This window comes from Pholcus phalangioides, unplaced genomic scaffold, assembly GCF_987345545.1.
Source record: "Pholcus phalangioides strain wild (caught in Gottingen) unplaced genomic scaffold, Ppha-v1.0 ptg000003l_1, whole genome shotgun sequence".
NCBI lineage: Eukaryota > Metazoa > Arthropoda > Arachnida > Araneae > Pholcidae > Pholcus > Pholcus phalangioides.
The window spans coordinates 30,425,727-30,451,434 of NW_028301596.1; the positions used below are offsets into that span (position 1 = coordinate 30,425,727).

The following is a 25,708-nucleotide window of genomic DNA, read 5'->3' on the forward strand; positions in this document are numbered from 1 at the left end:
GCAAATTGTTACAAAAATTTTATGAATGAATAATTATTGTATTTAATTGTGCTAAGAAAATTTAAGAAAATACGACAGATATTGGATGAAATATGCATATGCAAATCAAATTCATTCAAGGAACAAATTATGATTATACTACCATTACGATGTGAGAGTAATGCACTAGATTATGAGCTGCATTAATTTGATTGATGTTATTGAAGTTGTGAAATTAAAAAAAAAAATTAAAATCACATACCAGCCTCCATTTTAGACCTCAGAAGTCCTTGTAGACTTTTGGTGAAAACGGGGTGATGAACGCCATCGTCATTATCAGGTGGTTCAACTTTTTCACCTGGTTTCAAATTACTGTTAAAAAAAATAGGCAAATAAAATTTTGTGAATTTTTGTTCAAATCAGAATTAACAGAAAAGGAAATAAAGCTTCCGAGAATGAAAATTATGTTGTGACATATACAAGAAACTAATGAAATAATATGCATACTGTGTAAATAGAGCACCATCACCACAGGGGGCAGTAGAGATATACAAGTGAAATGTAACATCTGGCTTAATCTGCAATTTTCCATTCACAGCAGGCTCAAAAAGAGAATGATCTTTATCGTGATCATATGTTTTCAACTGCTTGTACAAAAACCTGAAAAGTAAAGATCAAATTAGTTGAACTTATTAATAAAAAATGTTTTCCCAGATTCATGCTGCTATGTTTGTCTGCATCTATGACATTAAATGTAGAGAAAATTATACAGAAAATTCAAATGGCTCAACAAAGATATTAGAAATGATCTTATTTTTCTAACAAGGTGTTTTCAAACTCAGCAGAATATTGATAGGAGCAGAATATTGAAACAGTTTCAATTATTCTACTTTGCCTAAAGCAAGGCAATTTATTTGTGTTTAGTCGGAGAGATGTCTTTTTTGCGATATTCAATTAGGCTACCTTTACAAAAACTGAGAATTGAGGTGTCAGTGCTGAACTCTGCCCTTAAGATAAATAAAGAAAAAGTTTTAAATGCACACACATGGACAATCAGATATAGATACGAGTATCATGGTTGAAGAAAATCAGCCCAGGACAAAATTTCAACAAATCACTCATGTCATTCCTAACCAAAAAACTGCATGCAGCATATTCAAAGCATCCCCTGTGTCGCCAATTTTATGGATACGGTTTACCGGTGAATAATTTTTCAGAAACCAACAGTGGGTTCTACCTATTGACAATGTTTTGATCCTAACTACATTGATACAAAATTTTAAATAATAAAGTTTAAATTTTTCTGATAGGATTTGAATTTGCTCTAAAATAAAATATTGAGCTTGTTCAGGTGCTAACCAGTCTCAAAGAAAATTATAATTATAATATTTTTGCATGCTTTCAAAACAAATTAAAAAATTCTCACCTTAAAAATCCTCTTCTAGTTATAACTTCAGCATGAGAATCATTGACAACAAGTCCATCTTGACTTAAACCTTCACCAGTAATACACCTATTCCCTGTACGGTTAAATAAAAATTGAATCTCAAACACAATGTGATTACCTTCTATCTGAATCTACTCTACTGAATATATAAGAACAAAGCAGAATACCCATTGCATATGCTTGTGTGTATAAGTCAGTCCCCCCCCCCCCAAATTAAGGACAACCAAAACTGCAATAAATAGAAAACCAGTGTATAAGCCGACCCCCAAAAAACCGCACATTTGGGGGGGGGGGGGGAAATTCACATATTTTCATGCAATAAAAGCTATAATGGGAAAAAAATTCAAACTTTATAATCCATTTCTTCTTCTGATTCTCCAAGCTCTACAAACGGAAGTCAATATGGTTTGACATCTTCGTTTTCATCTTCAACAGTCATCGCCATCCGCATTTTCAAAGAGGATGTTCTCTTCAGTTCCATCCATCGTGTTAATGATAAAACACTTTTAAAAGGATTTGATGATTTCGGTGGAAACCGAATTCCACGTCTCTTGAACCCAATAGCACACCTAGGCCAATGTTGGGTTTCTTTAAGGCACCCCCTTTGTTATATTTTTATCTTTGGAACTCATTCATTCTGTCCATACATTTCTTAAATAAGCTTGTTTGAGTATGTATATAACTTTTTTAGTATTTTATATTATTCTTTTTCTCTGTATTGTCACTAGATGGCACCGCTTACACAATTATTATCTATGTTATTTTTCCCGCCTTTTGAGGCAGATGTTATTTTGTATCGGCTCGAGTCAGTAGCACCTTTGCTTCATCTCATTAATAAGCATTCTTTTGTTATAATTGAAACCTTTGCGTTCTCCGTATATAACGGCACGTTCGTCGTTCGTATACAAAGCTTTTAAAAGGCTTGTTGAGATGCTGGCATGTAAAGGCTGTAAAATCGTCACAAGTCCAACGGGTATCAAAGCCAACAATAATTTTGATTTTTTCTTTGGCTTTAACATCAGTTCTGTGGGTTTGAATATAGCTATGAAAAAAAAAAAAAATCACACTACTGATTATAGTTATGTCATTTAAAGTAGTCCAATGGCATTGCACAGATTTTCAAGCTAGCCGTGTGGAGGCCATGAAGCTATATGATTTGGTGAAGTGGGAGTCAATATTTTCTTCTCGAAAACTGGCCCGTATATAAGCCGACCCCCCAAAATAAAGAACAAATTTTTCAACAAAAAAATTCCGCTTATACACAAGTATATACGGCAGTTATTTTGAATGAAATAGATATGCATTAGAAATTGTAATAATTTTTATGACAAAATATCATAAATACCAATACATTTCCTACAGATATAACAAATCATTAAATATATATTATCTTACCAGTTCCCAAACATATCACAGTTCCCCTACTGTCCTCTGTACCTTTTTTCATGACAAGAGCAGCCAAAACTTTTCGGCCTCCCATGTATTCAGGAACCTGCAGCACTCGCTCATTGAAAGTTTTGTGACACAAGGCTGCTATCATATCAAACTGACTAACAACTGGGGGAAGTTCGTTGATTGTTTCAGCCTGCAAAAAAAATGTAGACACAAAAAACTTACATTTTCAAGAACGCTATATTGAACTAAACCTCACTACTTTCCAAAAGTGTACAGCAATGAAAATCTCACTTATATCATAAAAATTAATTTATCATTTTTGTCGCACTACAGTCATTTTCTGCACACAAGGACTAATTAGACCGGGACCTACAATGTATTGCCGATTCCGAATGGCAGCCTTGTTTTTATACTCATCAAGAGGTTGGTGCGCTAGCCCCTCGGTGATGGGGGGGGGGGGGGGACTCCCTGTGGTAGCAATGTTTTCTGCGGTCATGTGGCTGTTTCTGCTGTACCCCTGTGTCAGGAAAGTTTTCTGACAAGGACGAACCGGTATCTTTAACTCGTGACACCTCTAAACATCCTTTGGTACTTTAGGTGAGTATCTTATCGACCTGGGCTACCGCACCCAATTTTCATTTTAAGTGTAGCAATAACCACACCCAAGATTGAACAGTAAACTATATTTCTACTAATAAAGATAAAACACAAGTTTACATGATATTAAAACAAATTACTCTTTTTAAATTCAAACTTAAAGTTTTTAACAACTTCAAAAACAACCAGTGTGGCATGGCAGAAAATTCCAGAACTAATTAAAGATAGAGCCCAATTCAGAAGTACTTACATTTGTAGCTAGAGAACTAAACTTTCCGAAACCTCCGTTAGCAACTAATCCTCTGACTGCTAGCTCAGCAGCTTGCCTACGAGCATCTTTCTTTGTCTTATCCCATGCAGCAGCCAACTCTTCATCACCCATATAAGCTACAGCTTTAAATCTAGAAAATAAATTAAAACTAAATGGAAAGACAAAAATAAATAGCTTAAGAAAACATTTCAATGGGTTTATAGGTTAAATTTTCAAGCAATTTTTGTGTGTGATGAAAGTTTCAACTAGAGCCCAAAAGTTCAAGCTCTAAAAATACCTAAAAAATACATTAAAAAAACATCTATAGAAAGAAGGAAAAGTAAATAAAAGCTACGATATTGAGTGTTTAAAAACTGGGTAAAAAATTGGCTGCGCTCACTGAATGTAATGTTTCACTAATAGATTACAATAAATGCATTATGTTATGTTGATATTATGGCAAAAAAAAGTGTTTGTGGTCCTTTAAGGTTAGGTCAGAGTTTGATCCAATCAAATACTTGATATGTAGTTTTCTAACATACAAATAGTGCTAGCTAAAATTAAAAAAAATTATAAAAAACTATGTTTATATATGGAACTTTAAAAACATTTTCTTAATAACATTTTTTTCTCTACATTTTAAAATATTGAGCTTTGTACTCGATCGGTTTGTGATAATTTGAAAAAAATTTCTCCGATCAGTAGACGATTTTTGCATAACTAAAATAACTTGCTATGGTTATGTTATATATTCAGATGTAAAAAATAAAATCTAAAATAACATGAGCTACAGCTCTGTCAGCATCTCCCATATTGGAGCCATAATGTCAACTATTGGAAAGGACAGCCATCAGTCAGCTATTCATTTACAATGCTGTGCAATGCATGAGCAAGACATGCGAAGAAACAAACTATTCCAATCTTGAAGTGAATTTGACTATATTGTACTAGCGACTGCGACCTCTAGTTGAACTTTTACCTATCGTAGACGATGGTAGTAACCTAGCAATGCAAGCTCCAATAAAAAAAATCAAATGTTTTCGAGTAGATGACAAGAAACCATCTGTATGTGAATTCTATGTATCCGTACCAAATAAATTATGTTTGTTTATTAAAACCCTCTGATCATCATTCACCTTTTATAACGATGCCCAAGACTCTGTCCTACAGATAGGTGCCTATAATATGTTGATTGCTATCTGAAAGCGCGGGGGGAGGGGTGGGGGCCTTGGTGCTGACTGATTGAATACTTTTAAAAAAGAATTCTTTTGAAGTTGTCAATGCTAAAAATATCTAAGCTTCTCAGAATTTGGCCTCAAAAATTCACAAATAAACATCGAATAATGTCAACATAGGCATTCATGGCAAAAACATTTTAGAATGACATTTTTCCAAAAGAAAAGTTTGAAAATAAGCAAAAAAGACATTTGCGCCATTTTGCCTGAAGTCCTGGGCTCTAGCTATAACATTCTTTTTCAAACTCGAAACATCGGAAAGGTAAAAAACAAAAACTGAAAACAAAAGATTAGAAAGAAAAAACAAGAATATACCAAAAATTAGCATGAATAGATTGAGAAGAATAACAGTGCAATGACTTTCCAAATTTTTATTTTTTTAATCAAAAATGATAACCTTTCATGAAATAGGCCTATGTTCGAATTTTTTTAAACACGTTTCATGCAAACTCTTAGTAACATCTTAATCACAGAAATTAAGATCCAATTAAAAAAGTGGTTTTTGGATCAAAACTACTTTTTTAATTTGAAGCTTACACAAACTAATACAGGTCTGTATTAGTTTGTGTAAGCCTCCTTTTTTCAGTCAGACAGTATCAAGTCAATAATAAAATAAAGGACACAATCTAAATTGGAATTTGAAGAGAATAGCAAATGACACTGTACTCAATACATTTTTCCGTCCATTAAATATTGAGAAGGGTTTTGCGGTATTATTTCTTTGTGTGATCATATTGAATTTATTAGCCAGTCGTCTATACTGTGAGATAGATAATATCTCAAATTGGAATGTAAATATATACTTTCGTGTAGATATATATGTAGCTTTCCTCCCCCACTATACAGAAAATTGCTATACAATATATAGCATAATAAATCATTTCATATTCTGGAAAATTGATAGCGGTACCTCACTACAATCTGCAACTTCCCATAGTCTTGTCATTCTGGATCAACTTTTACTTGAAAAAGAAAAAAACAAAAAGGGTGTAGCAGCTCCTAAAACAACAGAATAATCTTGAAAATGATTGTACTATTTAAGAAAAACAATAAATCTTGGAGTGTCCAGAAAACATAGTGGAAAACTAATCATTTATGCTTCCAAAGATGAATTTAGTATTACAAAAATTAACTCTAGAGGCCAAATCTTTTCAGTTTTCTATCACTTTTTCCACCTGTGATATAAATACACAATTCATTGTTTATCTCACAGTATCTACTGAAAATATGATTTTTCTTTTGAATTATGCATTATATTTTTGGCTTTATTCCCCCCCCATAAAGGCCTAAGCCTATAACGCATTTAACGAGAAATATTTATTTCGATTTAAAGGAACCATTATTGTATAAATTAAATCCCAATCAACATAAATAAATATATTTAAGTGTAAGTGAAAAACTTTCAAGTAGCATTTTATAATTAGGAATTGAAAAAAAAGTAAGAAATGCAATTAGACTTTAAAGATTACTTCTACAGACAGTTAAGCTGCCTGACTTGTTTTTCTTCCTGAAAGCCTTTCTTCAATAAAAATTTATAAAAACAATACTTGAAAGAAGAGAGAAGGAATGAGAGTGACACCCCTCTCATCCTGATTTTGATGAATAGTGTGATCTAAACAGTATAATGCTTGTGAATGTCTGAATGCTCTATTGTTACTATCATAACATCCTTGCATCCATAACTACTACCATGCATGCTCCATAACACTACCTTATTGGAAACCCACTTCAAACATCATTAAAAGAAAACCCGAGGTATATGTTGGGGGTGAATAAATATGCATTTTAGTTTAGCATTACTTTTTGAAGTCATCCAAATGAACTAGTTTCAATATTTGGATGATTTAAAGAATGAAGTGCTGGAACAGCCCTTGATTACCCGGGGGGGGGGGGGGGGGACACACACTTTTATCTCACCATCTGAACAATATGTATAACTTCCATAAAATAAAACAATACTTTCTCTAATGGTAATTTTCCAAATATTACTCTTTGATTCAGAAGATCCAAAATAATTTTTATTAAATTAGATTAAATCAAAAATAATGCTCAATCTCTCTTACAAAGATTTTCTTTTGCCCCTTTAAAATTATAGAAATTTCACTAACTATATCTTATCTTCACATCGAATTAAAATGACTGAATTGAAAAAGCATGAGACAATTCAAGAGCATGTCATTTGATATACCAGTTGACAAAATGATTCCAAACCAAACCTACATATATATATATTTTTTTTCAGATTCTTTGTGTAATTAAATTTTAATGATACATAATGATGGTTAAATTCATCTGGATTCTAAAAATCCTCAAACAAAGCTTTTGGCAACATAATAACAAAGCAAAACATTCCTAACAAGGGAAAGATCCCAAGCTGTCCTTCTCAAGAAATTATGAAAACAATTTATGTACATTCAGCTCACTCAGAAACACATAAAAAGAAAAAACGATGGAGTGTAATTACTAAAGCTGCAAGAAACTATTTAAAATGACAATAGTTGGTTAACTTCTCATGCTTCTTGGCGATATCTATGAAAACCAACATGATCTTTTTCAAATTAAATCATAACTTACAATAAAGTAACACACAAACAAGAAGGTGCAACATGGTGTAAAGAAACAATTTGACTAACCTTGGATTATGAGGTGGCCCTTCAGATAAAGTAATTTCTACTTTTGTGTCAATATGATTCCGCTGTCCATATTCGTACAATGCACTAACTGGATTTTTCATTAGTGCAGCAAAACTGTCACTGTTTAAGACATCATTTACATAATGTGCTGCTGAATTCTGTTCAGGTGATTTTGCAGTGGCTTTTGCAGAGTTATTTGATTTTCTATTGCTTCGTGAGTTGCCTTCAGACTTTGTACTTTGACCATTCACCATACGTGAGCCTCCACTACCACCCACATTGTTTCCAGAAGTTTCTGATGCTTCAGATGACTGGGCTGGAACATTTTTATTCAACTTTGAATCAGAAGCCTTGGCCTGAGAACCAGTTATGTGAACAGAATTCATCATTTCTGCGACTTCTTGATTAGATGAATTACCTGTACTGGTTTCAGACTTCTCTACTACCTCAAGAATTTCGCACTGCCGCGATTTATTCGGCTTTCCCTGAGGTACATAATTTGCATTTGATTTCCTCGGTAAAGGATGCTCATCTGCATTGTCTTCAGGTGGGGATTCGATAACAGGAGAATTTTCCTCTGTCGAGTGCAAAGGTTGTTTAAGTTGTTGCGAGCTTTTCTGCATATTATGGGGCACCTGATTATTTATAAATTGAGCTGCCACTGGTGCTGCACCGACGGGTCTGAATTCTCCTGCTGCATAAGCAGTTAAGGGATTAGAAGAACGAAAATGATTTTCTGGTGGTGGATGACTCGCTTCCCCATCCCTATTTGACTCCTCGACAATGTTGTTAGCAACATGCTCTGCCAGTTGCCACATCGGCGGTGATTCATTGACTTTCATTACAACACCTTTTTGTTGCAATTTGTATAGGAGTGGATTTATTTCCTTTTTGTTATTGAGACCAACTCCCCTTACAAGTTCTTTAGTATGTATGGCAGTTTTGGCTTGCTTTAAATAGTTGATGATGCTAACAACTATGTCTTGTGGCTGAGCACTATTTCTATTAACACTGCTCCAATACATATCATAATTATCCTGATACACCAATCCCAAGAACAATAAATGACTTAGCGTAAGCTTAACAATAGCTTCAGGAAATCCAGAAAGGCTACTGATAGCTTTGCACGACAATGGACCTGGAAAAGAAATGGAATTTATAAGTCTACATAAACTCAAATGAGTAAAAGGCCAGTATTACACCATAAAATTGATAAAACGTTCTTGTATAAAACTTGAAAACTGCTATCAATAATTTCACATCGGTTACATTTGCTTAAATTTAACTAAAAGGCTCACTGGTTTTTTTTCAAGTTTTGCAAAAGATCTTTTATCAAACTGTTACAGTCTGATCCTAGCCTTAGAGTTGATTCAGCAGAATCACTGATAGATATCTACTTGGATAATTCTAAATGCAAAAATATTCATGTGCCTTTGTTCTAGAGATGTGAGGTGAGAATATTCTCTGGAAAATATTCTCACAGAACGAGAATATTTTGTAAATATTTTCCTGGATGTAAAAATTTGAGAATATTCATTTTTCTTTTAAATAATGAAATTGTTTTACTTGTTTTGTTTATATTATGAAATATAAATCTATTTTCATTGCCTCTAACATTTACAAGAAAACTATTTTCGGTATAAGGGTCCGTTCAAGTATTATGTAAGCAAATTTTTTAGCCATTTTTGACCCCTCCCCCTTGTCAGCGAAACGCTGACCCCCTCCCCTTATCAGCAAAATTTTGTCATCAGATCTGCCCCTCTGAAACCTAACGCATATTGGTGGGATCAGAGACGTATACGGGGGGAGGGGGGTTCTCTCGTGCCCCCTTTCCACAATCAAAAATTTATTTTTTTAATGCAAAAAAAATAATTTTTTTTAAATTGAAATTTCTGAAGAAAATACCTTTTTATGTTATAATCAATTCCTGTTAATTTCAATGTTATGTGAAGGCTATGAACTCAAAATTTATCTTTAATAAATTCATCGCGACCCACCCTCTAACCCATATAATGATAAATAACAAAGTTCCTTAGTCCACGGACCAAATATGGCCCTGGGGGTTACTTGATGCGGTCTGCCCTCTTCAAAGTTAATTTTGTAAAAATAAACTAAACGACACATTTACAGATCACTTAAGTGTCCCGTGGTACAATTCCGGAACATTTAAGCGGCCCGTGGCATATTTTCAGATCACTTAAATGACCCGAGACACAGTTCCAGAACACTTAAGAGATCCATGACACATTTAGAGATCCCTTGAGTGACATGTGAAGTAGTTTTAGAGCACTTAAGTGGCCCCTGGTGCGGTTCTACATCACTCAAATTACCCGTGGCACATTCTCAGATTATTTAAGTGATGTGTGGCACATTTCCAAAGCACTTAAGTGGCCCGGACACATTTCTAGACCACTTGGATCCATGAAACATTTAGAGATCACTAAAGTGGCTCCGTAGGGCACTTATCAATAGGATGGATGTTACTTGAATTGCCCACAAACTATCAAAAGGTTTTTCTTGTTTTTCGCGCACCAAGTAAGATGACATTAAAAATATTTCATATTTTCATAAAAGGTGGTTGATGACATAAGCATTATCCAAACACCCCCTCCCCCTTGTCATCAAAAGTCAGCAAATCGGAACCCCCCCCCCCATCGATGATGACGTAATACTTGAACGGCCCCTACTCACTCCTCAACGACAGCTTTCAGTTCGAGATACCTGGTCATGATGAGGGATTTTAAAAAAGTTTGGTTATAAAGCTTTTAAAAACATTTAGATTAAAACCTTAAAAAGTTATTTAAAATTAGATAAATTTTCAGAAATTAGTTCAAAGCAAAACATAAAACTCAAAGTTGATTGACAAATGAAGATATTCTTATACAACCACCTTCATTCTAAGAAGACACAACTGTTGTTTTCTTCAATGTACATACACTTAAAAATTCTGTGTATCACTCACATTTCTTTGCAAGTTGTGGAATTCAGCCATATAGGTTTCATTTTCTTGCTTTTCAATTTTAATATTGTGGGCTGCAAACTTCAATATTCCCTGTCTTCTTCACGGGAAGAGAGATGGGGGACAGAATACCTATTCTCCGGAAGGACTATTATAAATTACCAGAGAATATTCTTATAAAATAATAAGAATTTTTCTCAAGTTATTTATGGAGATTATTTATTATAATGCATGTTATTACAAATATTCTTGAGAATAATCTCTGGAAGGACTACTATTATAAATAACTTGAGAATAATTCTTATTTTTGATAAGAATATTCCCCAGTAATTTGTAAAAGTCATTCCAGAGAATATTTTTAAGGATATTATACTGTATATATTTATATTATAAATAACGATATTTTCAAGTTATTTATAATAGTAGTCCTTCCAGAGAATATTCTCCTAAAGATTATTCTCGAGAATTTTACACCTTTACTTTGTTCCTAACATACTAAACTACGCTTAGATAATAATTTATTCTTTTTTTTTTTTGCCCCTTAATTCATGGAAGGAAACTCAAGAACATACAACATGAACCACTTATAATTTTTATAAATATGCTTTAATGTATGTTTATATAGTGGATAAAATTTAAGTTCTCATTTAAAATGTCAATCATTTAAAAAGTTATATTATCAAAACATGCAGTTTCCCCCATCAAAATATTTTCAGTGTAAGAAGTATCTCAAAATGCTTATACTATGTGGTTCTAATGATAGCCTATTAAGCAGGATCCATAGTAGTCTATAATAAACTCTGGGGGAGATAAACTTGATCAAGTAATGAAAGAGGACAAACCCTTTTAGTCCTGCACACAATCTATTTATATTTACAAAAATTTACAAAAAAGAAAAAAAAATATTGAAAACACCTTTTATCTTAGATAACCTAAAGAAAATATTTCCAAGTTCAGAATCTCAATGAGTTTTGCACCACTCACATTTTAAAAATAGATTGATGGGTTCTTACAAAATTGTATTTTTTTATAAATCAAATTAATAAGGAGTCACAATAATAATTTACAAACTTTAAGTTAATATTCATAAAAATTATACAGTAAAATGACATATATATATCCCACCTTTTTGTTTCTGCAAAACATTTAATATAGCTTCAGCAGGTTTTGACAAATAAGCAGCATTGGCCATTGGAGGACTAGCAACTTCTATCGCCATTGGTGGCTGCTGTGCAGGAAGCCTATTGTTGTACGGTTGCGCTTCATCAGTGTTCATGCCATTCACAACTGGGTGGTACGCCACCTGTAGATTATACAGACACCCATTCTGTTTACAGGGGGAAGGAAAAAAAAACTATATTCAGACTAATTTTTCTAAATTTTCACGCGAACACAATATGTATAAAAAATTAACACAACATTCAAATGAACAAATTTTTTAACTTAATGTAGTGAATTTCTAATTATATTGATTTCTTTTCAGCACAACTTGTTGAATTAGGTGTGTTATCAAAACCAAAAATAATGAAATGGCATAGCATAATATAATACATGTGGCATTGTGATGATTCTTGCACTCAAATGAATTAAGTAGAATGACAACTACCATGTTTCATTGCACCTTTTCACAGTTTAAATTCTTGTCACAAACAAACATTAATTGTTCTTTAATATTTCAATTACTTCTGATGCCTAAATAGACATTTGTCAGAAAGGTTTTGGAGAAATGGTCGATAAAATTTTTTTAACACTTAAATTCACGACTCAACAAATTAAAAAAATATATATACACGGCGTCCATAATTAAAAGACCCTATTTTAAAGTAGCTTACAGGCGAAACCAGTCATCAGAAAAGTGTGAAATTTTTGTGGAGGACTTCATGGAGTGATGGGAAATTGTTTTGGGGGAAAAATTATTTCACATGTCGCCACCAGAGGACATTTCACGTTGAATACCTGTAATAAACATGTAAATTTATGTGATGTCATGCAGCAGCTGCTATAAAACCTAGTAACATTTGCGAAGATATTGTTTCTCAATGTGTTCGCTGCTCACAATGACGATAAGTTTACGAGATCACGCTTTCTTGGTCCAATTGTTTTACCAATTTCCGCAGTAACTGCTCTAAGGAAATATCAAACTTGGAAGAGGATTTGAAAAGGTCCAATGAATGTTAAAACCTTTGGAGTATGATAACGAAGTTTGAAACCACAGGATCGTTGGCTGTTTGTCCTGGAAAAAGAAAACCAGTTTCTATAGACTCAGTACAGGAGGTTTCGCTTCAGGTGGAAGAGGACAGAGCTTCAAATTCTCGTGGTAGCACTAGTGTCAGGCGTGTAGCACAGGAACTGCATAGGATACATTCAACTGTCCATAAGATCATGTGGAAAATATCTTCCGATATTATCCGTACAAACTTTCACGTGTGCAGCGGTTGCTTCCACATGATTACAACGCTCAACTCCCATTGTCACTGCATTTTCTAACTTGCATAGAGGCTGATTCAAGTATGGCCTTGGAATATCCTCTGGACAATTCAATTCGCTGACAATAACCCTGGCAAATCATCTAGCCTATCCTCTGTACAGACGAAGTGCATTTTCACTTGGGTGGTGCAGCCAATACTCACAACTGCCGATTTAGGGAACCAGAAAATCTGCACGATATCTTAGAGTTTCCGTTGCATTCACCAAAAGTGACAATATGGTGTGGATTTACAGCATCATTTATTTTTGGTCCCTACTACTATGAAGAGTTACGTTCTACAAGTCCAGTGACATGGTCAATCACCGGAAAGCAATATACATTGCTGTTGCAGAATGAAATTGTTCCGGCTCTGGAGCAAGTGACTGTCTTACAAACACAATCTTTATGCAAGATGGAGCTCCTCCACACATTGCAGTGTATGTTAAGAATTTTCTTAAAACACATTTTACAGAAGAACGTGTTGGTACTTCCCTAATCTATGGCCTCCCTGATCCCCGGACCTTAACCCATGCAATTTTTGGCTTTGGGACATTTGAAACGTCTGGTAAATCGTGACAATCCAAGAACTTCACCTGACCTTAAAGGCAGCATTTCATGCTATATGATGAACATTTCCCCGCACACACTTCAGTCAGTTGTGGAACATGCCATCTTGCGATTTCACAACGTATCTGAAAATGATGGCCATCACGTGGAACACGTTTCGTTGCAGTAACAATTGTAAAAGTGTTTAACAATTGTTAAAATTGTAAGCATTTGCCTAAATGTGTCAATTATTGATAAAACAACCTCTGGTGGCGACACGTGCAACTAATTTTTTCCCCCCTGAAACAAATTCCTATCACTTCATGAAGTCCTCCATAAAATTTCACAATTTTCTGATGACTGGTTTTGCCTGTAGGGTACTTTAAAATAGGGTCTTTTAATTATGGATGCCCTATATATTAGGCACAATTCAAAAAAGGTGTTAAAGAGATAGGCATGCTTTATTTCTTTGAGAAAAATAGAAAATATTTTTTTTACGTTCCAGAAATTGGCAACCTTGTTGATAGATATGGTAACATAAACTAAATTTTTTTTGTCATTGCACTCTTATAATCGCACAAACTATTTTCTATGCCAAAACAATTTTTATAGTTGCAAAGATGACCTAGTGCTTCAGATTTATCAAGCCCTATATATATGCAAACTAGTATATATCTTTTTGAGGCTGGTCATCCACTAGAAATGATTATGAGTAGTTAACAAATCGCACACAGTATTTGCAAGATTGATCCCAATGCAATGACATAAAATGACATCATTCACTATAATTAACCTTGAGCAACCAATTTCAGTCATAACTGACCTGTAGGAATGGGATCTTCAGCGTGTGTTCATTCATGCAAGCATAGGCGGATACAGAAAGGGGAGGGAATCTGTTCTATGATAACATTTTGTTTTGATGCCTATTCTAGTTTGAGGTTATTAAGTGAATACTTTTCATTTTGGATATTTTAACACAAAATTTTACTTAAGCTTCATAAACTTGGCCTATTTTCTTTTTTTTTTATATATATACATTTTGATTCTATTGTATACATAGAAAGGCTTGTAAGACACCAAAGATATATCATGTTACTTTTTTTTATCCTACAATGAATCAAAGAAATATTTTATGGATATTAGTGCCGAAATGAACTTTGGAATAAAAAGTGTGCTCCACCAGGAATCACACAAACTTGGGTCCTCTAGCATAGGCCTTACCTAGTTAGGCTTAGTGCACTACCTATACACCATATACACACTTCTTTTTACCAAGTAAACATGCACAGTAGCTGAGCACATCCCACGACTATGCGTGTTTACTCCTTAAAGAGAAGTGTGTCTTTAGTGTACAGGTAGCGCACTTACTTGGTATGAAGAGGACCCAGGTTCGATTCCAGGTGGAGACAAATAACTTTTCTTTCCAAAGTTTATCTCAGCACTAATGTCCAGAAAATCTTTCTTGTAAGATACTCTGTTTAATTTTTGTTTCATCTTAGACTGTTTAGAAAGACTTCTAATATCCAAGTTTTGGTATAGCAAAACACTAGAGCATGTAAACAGCAAGAAAATACAGGTGTCTCTTGCTTTACATGATTAATTGGTTCCACAAAATAGTCGCGTAAGAATGAAATCATGTAATTGATAAGAAAAGATGGTAATTGAACCCAACAGCAAAGGAACTTTTTTTAATCAATACGTTATTCAAACTTATGAATAAATCATGTGAATTTAGGCAACATGAATGAATTAAATTACCATACATACTCGTGTATAAACCCAGTGTTTTTGTTGAAAATGTTTTCTTTAATTTAACGGGGTGGGCTTATACATAGGTCAGTTTTTGAGGAGAAAATATCGACCCCCCTCCCACTTTACCAAATTTATATGACCAATAGTTATATAGCCTCCACATAGCGAGCTTGAAGATCTGCGATGTAATTGAACTACTTTAGATGGTGTCACTAAATCATTAAAGCAATTTTTATGGCTATAGGTGAATTACTAATCAGAAGAGATTTTTTTAACCTTACAGAACCAATGATATTAAAACCAAAGCAAACGTTGTTCGCTTTGATACCTGGTGGACTAACACAGCATGCGAGCATCAACAAAGATTATTAAAGGAATCCAAGATTATTTTTAGGAATTTCTATAACAAATATGTGTTCCGAAGATAAAAGAAACAATAAAAAGCAGTGCCTTCATGAAACCCAACACTGGCCTAGTGTGCCAGCTTGGTGTAACAAATTTTTATTTATGCCAGAGTGGCGCAGTGGTAAGATGCTCATCTTCCACTATGAAGGTTGCCACCAAGGTCCATGGGTTCGAATCCGGGCATAGAACTTCAGAAGCAAGTTCTTTACCTACTGAGCCTGGGGTGACAACCGATGAATAGAGCCTTGATTTCAAACCCAACTCCACTGGTTGGAAATTGCCGTATGGCGACAAATGACAGAAGTCTGTGTGCGGTAAAGTAGTGTGTTCACGAAGCATAGAATTCTGCTGAAATCAAATCTTTTAAAACTATCAATAATCTATCTTTTAAAACTATGCAATAGACGGAACTGAAGGCATAAAAATATACAATTCCCCTCCCCTCTAAAATGCACTGATTTTGGGGGTTGCTTATACTGTTGGACTTCCAATTTATTGTAATTTTAATGGTCCTTGAAGTGGGGGGAGGCCAACTGATACATGAGTATATACGGTAATACTTTTCTTTCTCACTGCTTCTGATTTATTCTAAGTGAGTGCGGATGTTTTCTTTCATGAAGAGCCTGGTAAGCAGCATTTTTTGTCTCCTTACAAAAACTTTGGTAGCAAAGCCAGAGAATTACGCATATTTCTCACACACATGAAAATTCCAGTTTCACTGGAATCACTTTTTTCAATTAAATTTCTTATGACATTGTCAATGAGTTACCAAACTGTTTTTCATCTATGAGATCTGGGAATTTGTCTCAGCTACATCATCAAAAATCAAATGTATTTCGTCAAAGAATTTAAATATATATATGTTACACACACACACATATATCTTCAATTTGTAAGCCAATTTCTAGGATTAAAGTTAAACTTCAAGCAAAATTTTACAGGTTGGAATTCCTAAAATCAACTTTTAAAAATTGTGTTATAATGAAATCACATAAGGGTCATTCCATTTCAAATCACCCGGCAAAATGCCAAAATGACACCCATAGTCTTAGATTTCAATGATTTTTTTTTTATTTGTTGCATTTACCATCCTTATTAACCGTGTGAAATATTATTTGCATATCTCTAAAACTTTTTGAGAAAAAAAATGTTGAAATTTATCAAAAACTGATGCAGATGACTTTTCCGAGGCTCAATTTTTAAGGGGCATTGTTTGAGAAAATAAATCATAACTTTTTCAATTTTCAATATATTCAAGTGAAATTTTCACTAAAGTGTTCACAAAAACATACAGAATATGAATAAAAATAATTCATACACTTACATTTGAAATTTACATGCAAAACAATTATGTAAACTTTGTTTTTGTGGAATTTTTCGTTAGAAAAAATACAATTTTTCAAACGTATTTTTAGACCAGAGGCACAGCAGTTACCAAAACAACTTTTATTTTAAATTTCTCCTAAATATATAAAGTAAAATACTGGAGAAAAAAAATAATGGTTTTTTGACTGTTAATATGTTTATTCTGGCTCGCAACACAAAATTCATCGAAATAAGACTGGATCGTTCCGATTTCAAATCATTCAACTAGATACTGAAATGCAACCCATCATCCCAGTTTCTAATTATTATTTTTTATTTATTGCTTCTACCATGCTTTTTGACCATGCAAAGTTTCATGTACATATCTCAAAAACTTTTTGAGAAAAAAAAATGTTTTCTAACCTTACGAATGACGTCTCTTAGGCTAACCCCATTCAAGCAATATTATTTGTGAAAATATATCATAACTTTGCAGATTTTCAATATATTCAAATGAAATTTCCACTAAAATGCTCACAAAAAAATGTGGATTATGACTAGGAAAGAAAATTTAAACCTTTGCATTAAAAAATTAGATTGCAAAAAAATCGTTGAGATTTAATTTTTGATTCTTTTTATAATAAAAACACAATGGCTCACCTTTGCTTTTTCATTTACAAAAGCTCTCCTGTTTCTCTCATGGCATATTCAGTGACATTGAACTCTTTTTTTTCCTTGTTCCCATTTCTTAAAGCAGGGGCCAGAGTTAAAATTTGCCCTTGTTGTGATGGGTAAATTGAGTCTTATTTCTAATTAACTTTATCAAAATATTCATATTTGCTTTCTGTTTAATATCTTCATTATTATAAGTGTACATTGAGATTCATTTCCTGGTGATTCTTCAAAAACTTTACAAACATTTGATTTTAAAGTGTTGCAAGCAGATTCAACTTTTCTTTTGGCATTGTTTGACTTGCACTGTGGAGCTACCGTATGAAGTTTAATTGGTGACTCTTCTATGTTCTGTAGAGATGAATTTATTTCTTCAAGTGCTTCTTGTTTAATAATTGACATTTTTCCAAGTTACTTCTCTACATTACTGTCACTGTTCATCTCTTCACAGTATTCAGTTTCTTCATTTAATTTATTGTTGTTTATATTCGCTGTCTCTACAGGCATGGCATATTTTTTGCCCTGGAATTGATTTTGTACAACCGTTTATTTCATTTATACATGAAAAATACAAGTTTACTATCCTTAAACCTTCTGTTATTTTTTTCTTATGACATTTTAAAGGATTAAAGCATGCTTCCGGATATATTTCATACTTTGAGAAAAAAGCTCTATGATGCTAAAACACACAGTAGATAAATGTTCAGAACTTGCTCCACTCCTCAATATTGATGTCTGATGGGTCCAATGATGTAATGGGTAACAGATTTTACACTTTTGCATAACACTTTTTATGACAGTCAGATCCAGTTTTTTTTCCAACACTATTAATTTCAAGTGTCTTTTCTGACATTTTCCTTTATTTCCAAAATGATGATATAAAATATTTAGCTCAAATGGAAATTGTGTTATCATAAGAAAAATTTGCTAACCCTGGAGTAGGCTACTTTATGGAGCATGTTCTCTGTCTTCAGCAAGATCATAATTGAGACTTGCATCATTGGATAGCAGGGTGGGGGGGGGGGGGGCAGTTTAGTTCTAACACTTTTTTGTTTTATTTTTAGCAATGAAGCAGCAGCAGTGACTTTATCATCACCTGCTGGGATGATAAAGTCTTATAATTAAATAAGACACCAGCTGCCCTCTGAAGGACAAAGACTGGTGTGCCATAGTTCATATCTTCACAGAAGATATTATTATTTTTTACAATCATCATCACAACAAGAAACATCACATCTTATATATCACCACCAGGCATTATATACATTAGGTTTTCCATTCTACTCTCTTCCATCTGCCTCAGCTACAACAATTAGGTTGTATCTGATAATTCCATTCTTTGTGATTTAATGCCTCATATTCTGGCTTTTTATCAGAAATTTTAAATCATTTCTTGGGAAAAATATATAGAGGCTTGTGTTAAATATTATAATGTAGATTTTTTTTCACACAAGTATAACCATTTCATATTTATCATATACATTAAATATATGTTTATTAAAATATATACTGTAAAAGTCGAAGTAATTAAAAAAAAATTTAACACTGTTGTGGTAAAATAACTATAATTAAGCATGTTAAAAAACTTCAAAAATGAATCTATATATATGATTAACATTATCTGGATTTATCAAATACAAAATAATTCTTTATGCAAAAATATATCAGATTGCAAAAGTTTGTCTTTGTTGCATCATAAGAAATATTTATAGATCAATTAAAAGTGAAATTAATTATTTGGAATTTGAACACTTCTAAGAATCTGAACATGAAGGTTTAATTTGAAAAATTATTTTATTCACCCAAAACCTTTTTTTTTCACCAACTCCCATTTGACACATCACATTAACATTTCTAAGTATTTCATGAATTCATTTAATCCTAGAATTTTAAAATTTATTAATTGTTTTGAATTATTGCATTAACTACTCATGAAACTTAATTTAATTAATACTGTAATAAATGTATAAGCGTACATGAAAAATAAAATATAAATTTCTTTTTACTAAGCATGAATCATTATATTAAGTCAAAATGTACAAATATAATTAATGTAGTCATATAAGTACAATTGTTTTGTTACTCAAATGTATTAACTGTCAAAATAATGTTTACTTTTCTAGTCTTCTTAATGTATTAACAGGATTAAATTTAAATAAAATTGAAAATTCATGCTGTGCATCCAAAAAAAAGTGTTTAAAAAATTGTGTCAAAAATAAAAAAAATAAATAAATAAATAAAATTTAAATGACTTTTTCCCTCTAAGGTTTACATTTTTTCTATTCATAATCTGCATTTTTTTGTGAGCATTTTAGTGGAAATTTCATTTGAATATATTGAAAATCTGCAAAGTTATGATATATTTTCACAAATAATATTGCTTGAATGGGGTTAGCCTAAGAGACGTCATTCGTGAGGTTAGAAAACATTTTTTTTCTCAAAAAGTTTTTGAGATATTTACATGAAACTTTGCATGGTCAACAAGCATGGTAGAAGCAATAAATAAAAATTAATAATTGGAATCTGGGATGATGGGTTGCATTTCAGTATCTAGTTGAATGATTTGAAATCGGAACGATCCAGTCTTATTTCGATGAATTTTGTGTTGCGAGCCAGAATAAACATATTAACAGTCAAAAAACCATTATTTTTTTTCTCCAGTATTTTACTTTATATATTTAGGAGAAATTTAAAATAAAAGTTGTTTTGGTAACTGCTGTGCCTCTGGTCTAAAAATACGTTTGAAAAATTGTATTTTTTCTAACGAAAAATTCCACAAAAACAAAGTTTACATAATTGTTTTGCATGTAAATTTCAAATGTAAGTGTATGAATTATTTTTATTCATATTCTGTATGTTTTTGTGAACACTTTAGTGAAAATTTCACTTGAATATACTGAAAATTGGAAAAGTTATGATTTATTTTCTCAAACAATGCCCCTTAAAAATTGAGCCTCGGAAAAGTCATCTGCATCAGTTTTTGATAAATTTCAACATTTTTTTTCTCAAAAAATTTTAGAGATATGCAAATAATATTTCACACGGTTAATAAGAATGGTAAATGCAACGAATAAAAAAAAAATCATTGAAATCTGAGACTATGGGTGTCATTGCTGGGTGATTTGACATGGAATGACCCATAAACCAAAGGATACCTGCAGACTCAAAGTTGAGTAGATATTGAATTAAGAGATGTGAGGTGAGACTAGGAGAACAAGAATATTCTCCTGGATGTAAAAATTAGAGAATAATCGAGAATATTCATTTATCTTTTAAATAATTTAAATTTTTTTACTAATTTTGTTAATATAGTGAAATATAAATCAGTTTTAATTGCCTGAAACATTTACAACAAAACAATTTTTGGTATAATCACCCCTAATGACAACTTTTTTAGTTCGAGAAAAATATCAGGTCATGATGAGAGGTTTTAAAAGTTTGGGTATAAAGATTTTAGATTCAACCATTAAATTAAAAAATTATTTTAAAATTAGATAAATTTTCAGAAATAAGTTCACAACAGAAAAGAAATTAAATCAAAGTTGATTGATTGGGATTTTCTTGCTTTCAAACTTTAATATTGTGGTCTACAAACTTCAATATACCCATTTTCTTGACTGGAAGAGAGACATGGACAGAGAATATTCTCTCAAAGGACTATAAATTACTAGAGAATATTCTTATCAAAAATAATAATTATTCTCAAGTTATTTATTATAATACATGTTATTACATATATTCTTGATAATACTCTCTGGAAAGATTTCGGTAAATGAAGAATATTCTCATAGAGGAGAATATTCTCTGGAAGGACTATTCTTAATAACTTCAGAATAATTCTTATTATTTTCTATAGGAATATTTCCCAGTAATTTATGAAAGTAGTCCTTCCAGAGAATATTCTCAAATATTCTCCTCGATGGAGAATATTCTCGAGAATTTTACATCTCTATGCTTTCATTCATGAAGCCTTCCCCTCCATTAAAGTGAATAAGTGGTGGCAACTCAGTATCACACCAGGGTTTAAACTACAGTCGCATTTTTCGAAAAATGCAAAAGAAAATCACAGAAGACAAAAGTAGTAGTAGTCACTTTCACAAAAATGTGTATAGGAGGTGGGCCTACGAAATGAGTAAACATCCGATCATCAATCATTACATTAGCATTGTAGCATTTTGCTAAACCTTTTCCCCCATTTTTGCTTTTTTGCAAAAGAAATGTTTTATCCAGCTTAAACCCTGTATCACACGTATGGTGCAGGTATCTCAATTCACTGGATGTACAGCCAAAGGGCCATTCAGCATCAACTAAATGAAACAAATTCTATTGACAAGATTTTTTCTTGTGCAATTTGTGAATGTATTACCAACTTGCATGATGTTGCTTAATAGTTTACATATTTTTATTCTTTCACAGATTCAATCAGTTTTGGTAAAACGAACAAACTCAAAATTTTAATATGAAAAGTAAAGTCGAAAGCTCAAAGGTATTTATCTTGGTCAACATCTATTTTTATTTTAAATTAGTGATTAGGGCATAGAATTCAAGGTTTTATATAAAAAATTACTCATCTGTTTAATAATCAGGGGAACCCTAGTGCCACATTGTAATGCATTGCAAATACTTAGTGCAGTTATATAAAGTTGGTAATTGTATAAGTTTTAGTTCCTATATTTTTCTGCAGGTTTTTCCACTCACAAAATCTAAAAATAGGGCAGCTTTCTTTCTGCCCTTTTATATCTGGGGATTAAGTTCAAGTCTGTATTTGCCCCAAAGATCTTCTATACTTCTTTTAATCCCGAACTTTGCCACATGTCAGCAAAAAAACATACATACCATACCAAGTTACTTTTATTTCAATATCATTGAAGTTATGTGAAGAAAAAACAAAATTAAGTTTTGTGATTTAAATCAATGATTTTTTTCAAAAATCAAGTGATTTAAATCAGCTCACCCTGATATTTTGCCAATCATTTTGTTACAGTTCTCAAGTAAAACATTAAAATATTATGTTGAAAACAAGAATTTTTCCCCATATTCATAAGATTTCATACAATTCTTAAAATATAGAGCTGAAATAAATTTAAGGTAACAAAAACTTACAAGATGTATGGAAAACCGGCTACTAAAATAAACAAAAATGAATTTTAACAAATTTATATCTTTTTAAACATACAATTTTATAACCTTATACTCTGGTTGATCACATTTTCAATTTAATTTAATATAAAAAACTATTATTAGTTGTAATGTCAAGAATTAATTTCATGTAAGGTCTCAAATTGTCATTTCAACACAAGGAGGACCAAGCTGGCCATTTTGACAGTTTTTGATCTTGCTATATTTTTACAACCAACTTTTTTCCTTAGAATGTGTTAAAAATTAAGACATTTCTCAAATACTGATACATTATCCTGCCCAACTGAAATTGGTTGAAAACAAAGATATTTTAGTTCTACCTATAATCAACACCAGGTTTTTGCCAATAACCATTAAAATTTGATTTTACTCTTCCATGTTTTGTTGAGTGAAAATACTCCTCCCAATTTTAAGTAATTTTTTTTAATAGTTACTTCTCACTCTTAAAAAAATACCCCTTAAAATTTTGGAGGGGGAAGTGAAATTATTCTTCAAAATTATAATTTTGGATATCATTGATCAGTACCAAGGCCCCACAAGGCTCTATCCCTGGGACCCGGTACAATTCTCACAATTTTTTGCTTTATCAAGCTACAAATTAACTATAGAAGGACCTGTGAAAAGTCTGAAAGGGGACCCGCAAAAGATCAAGCCTGGGGGCCCCTTTCCAGGATGTGGGGGCCACGATCAGCACCATCACTGGTCACTCTGACAGGAAACATAGTTTCATTGCAAGCATGGGGAACATTTTGTTGAAATTAGTCCCTCGATACACATGCTACTAAGTAGTATGAAAGCATGCCACTTGCGTACTACTTAGTAGCATGTGTATCACACGCTTCATACCACCAAATTCCCTAATTTTCTAATGCTAATACAGATGTGCTCGCTTCAGCTAACTAAATGCACCTTCACTTAGTGACTAACGGCTAAATGAAAATCAAGTTTGGACAAAAATGTAGTGATGCAAATTAATGAACTTTGTCTGATAGCAGGTATAAATTTAAACAATTGATTAATTTACTTCACTAACACTGGCTGAAAAACTGAAGCCATTTGTAAAAAAAAAACATTCGCAACAAGAATCAGCACTATTCGACCCATTTTCTGTAGCTGATTGAGTGCAATAGAAACAGAGTGTAGTTGCTTTACAAAATCTTTGATCTGTCAAATATGAATCAAAGCAGATTGGGATTGGTCTATTCACAATGCTTAAAAGAAAATAGCCTAATTTTTTAAAATGTTTTCAAGCATTGCAATCGGCTATTCCACATGCATGTCTCCCAGTAGCTTTGGTTTTATTGTATAGAGAATCTTAACCATGCGCCACACACAAACAGTCCTATGATGATTTCAAAAATGCTACAACACATATTTTTCAGAATTGAGTCTTGTTCCAGTAATTTAATTCTGGTGTCCCCCTCCCCCAATTCCTTCCACTGTCTTGGAAAAAACCCAACCCTGACTCTGTGCAACCATAATGCAGATTGCGTAGGTAAGTTTTCTCTACAATATTCAACTTATCAGTAAATGCTTTGCTCATTCATAAAAAAATAAGTAAAGGTTATTTATTTTCAAGCAGCATTTTTTTTTTTTTGTTGTTGTAAAAATTAACCAAAGCACTTAGAAACCTTATTTGGTTCAGCGATCAGAGTTGAATTTGGCTATGTCAATCACAATAAGAGAAAGTAGAAAAAAGGAATGCCAAATTACTATACACATGGAAATATGCCAGGACTTGACAAATAAAAAAAAAAATTCAGTGGATTAAATATTAAAACTAGAAATTGAAAGGAAATAAAAAAAGACTGATTGGTGGGAAACAAAGATTGAGAACATTTTTGGCAAAAAATAAATACTTTTATGAATCACATTTCCAAAAGATTCGGAAAGGGATTTCTTTTCACTGGACAATGTGTCAGTAAAAACAGGTGTCAGGTAAAACTGTAGCTACTCAAGCATATTTAATAGGCATTTCTACAACAATAACAGTCAATTAAAATATTATGCAGCTTTTATGGCATTTTATGAAGATTTCAAAAAAGTATTGCAAATAGATAAAGAGTTCAGATTCAATCTTGCTGTACTAATTTTGACACAAGCCTATTAATTACCATTTCAGATTAATTTTCTCTTTATTAACTCTAATTGCACAAAAAATTCATCTTTATTTTTCAGTCTTATTATTTTAAGAAAAAAAATCAGTTTAAAACATATCTGAGTAATAGGCCCAATTAGCAATCTCTCTGAAAGTAGCCATACTCAAGAAGTCATATGGGGATTATATTGAAAATTTAATTCCTACAATATCTTATCAATCACTCACATAGTGGAGCAGTTTGAGAGTTGAAAGACCAAACTAGTAATGCAAATGCCTTTTTAGAAAAGGTGAGGAAAAAATTATCCCCCCCATTATTTCCCTGGTTATGGCATACCCAGGATTGGATAAATTTTAAGTGCCATAGTAACTAGAAAATTTATATTGGCGCATTAAATTTTTTAAATGTGGTTGCTAAATTGCAGTCTAAGGATAAAAAGATTTCTGATTTCATTACACTCTTCTTTCAACAGGGGGAAAAATAAAAGAAAACATTATTTAGAACTATTTTTCTTGAGCAAAATACCATGCTTGGCTCCTAAAAAATTGGGCTGGTGCATAAATATTGTTGATTCCCACGCCCTGGGCATACCCTATTTTTGAAGAACTGCTTCAATACTTCATCACTACTTCATCACTACAAATGTTGACCCGATTTTACTTAAAACCATATCTTGCCAAAAAATATCAAAGAAAATGTTAATCATATTTTACAATGAAATTCAGCAGCCCAATTAATTTTATTAAAATATTTGAAAGCTACAAGTGATTTCAAAAATATTTTATAACAAAGTATGTATATTTGTACAATAGATAAAAATTTTATACC

The 25,708-nt window shown here is 32.4% G+C and overlaps 1 protein-coding gene across 2 annotated transcripts in view; it reads right to left on the reverse strand.

Moving 5' to 3' along the window:
• The window catches only part of LOC149088386 (uncharacterized), a 48,684-nt gene that overhangs the window by 16,518 nt on the left and 6,458 nt on the right, over positions 1-25,708 (reverse strand). The window contains exons 2-8 of one of the 2 annotated variants that reach the window (XM_089247468.1): positions 11,621-11,798; positions 7,537-8,674; positions 3,669-3,819; positions 2,822-3,011; positions 1,406-1,499; positions 487-639; positions 242-351 (exon numbers count right to left, since the gene is read on the reverse strand). In XM_089247468.1, coding sequence (XP_089103594.1) covers positions 242-351; positions 487-639; positions 1,406-1,499; positions 2,822-3,011; positions 3,669-3,819; positions 7,537-8,674; positions 11,621-11,798 — 2,014 coding nt within the window. Of the gene's footprint in view, positions 1-241; positions 352-486; positions 640-1,405; positions 1,500-2,821; positions 3,012-3,668; positions 3,820-7,536; positions 8,675-11,620; positions 11,823-25,708 lie in introns of both variants that reach the window. The other variant, XM_089247467.1, reaches the window with a different exon arrangement.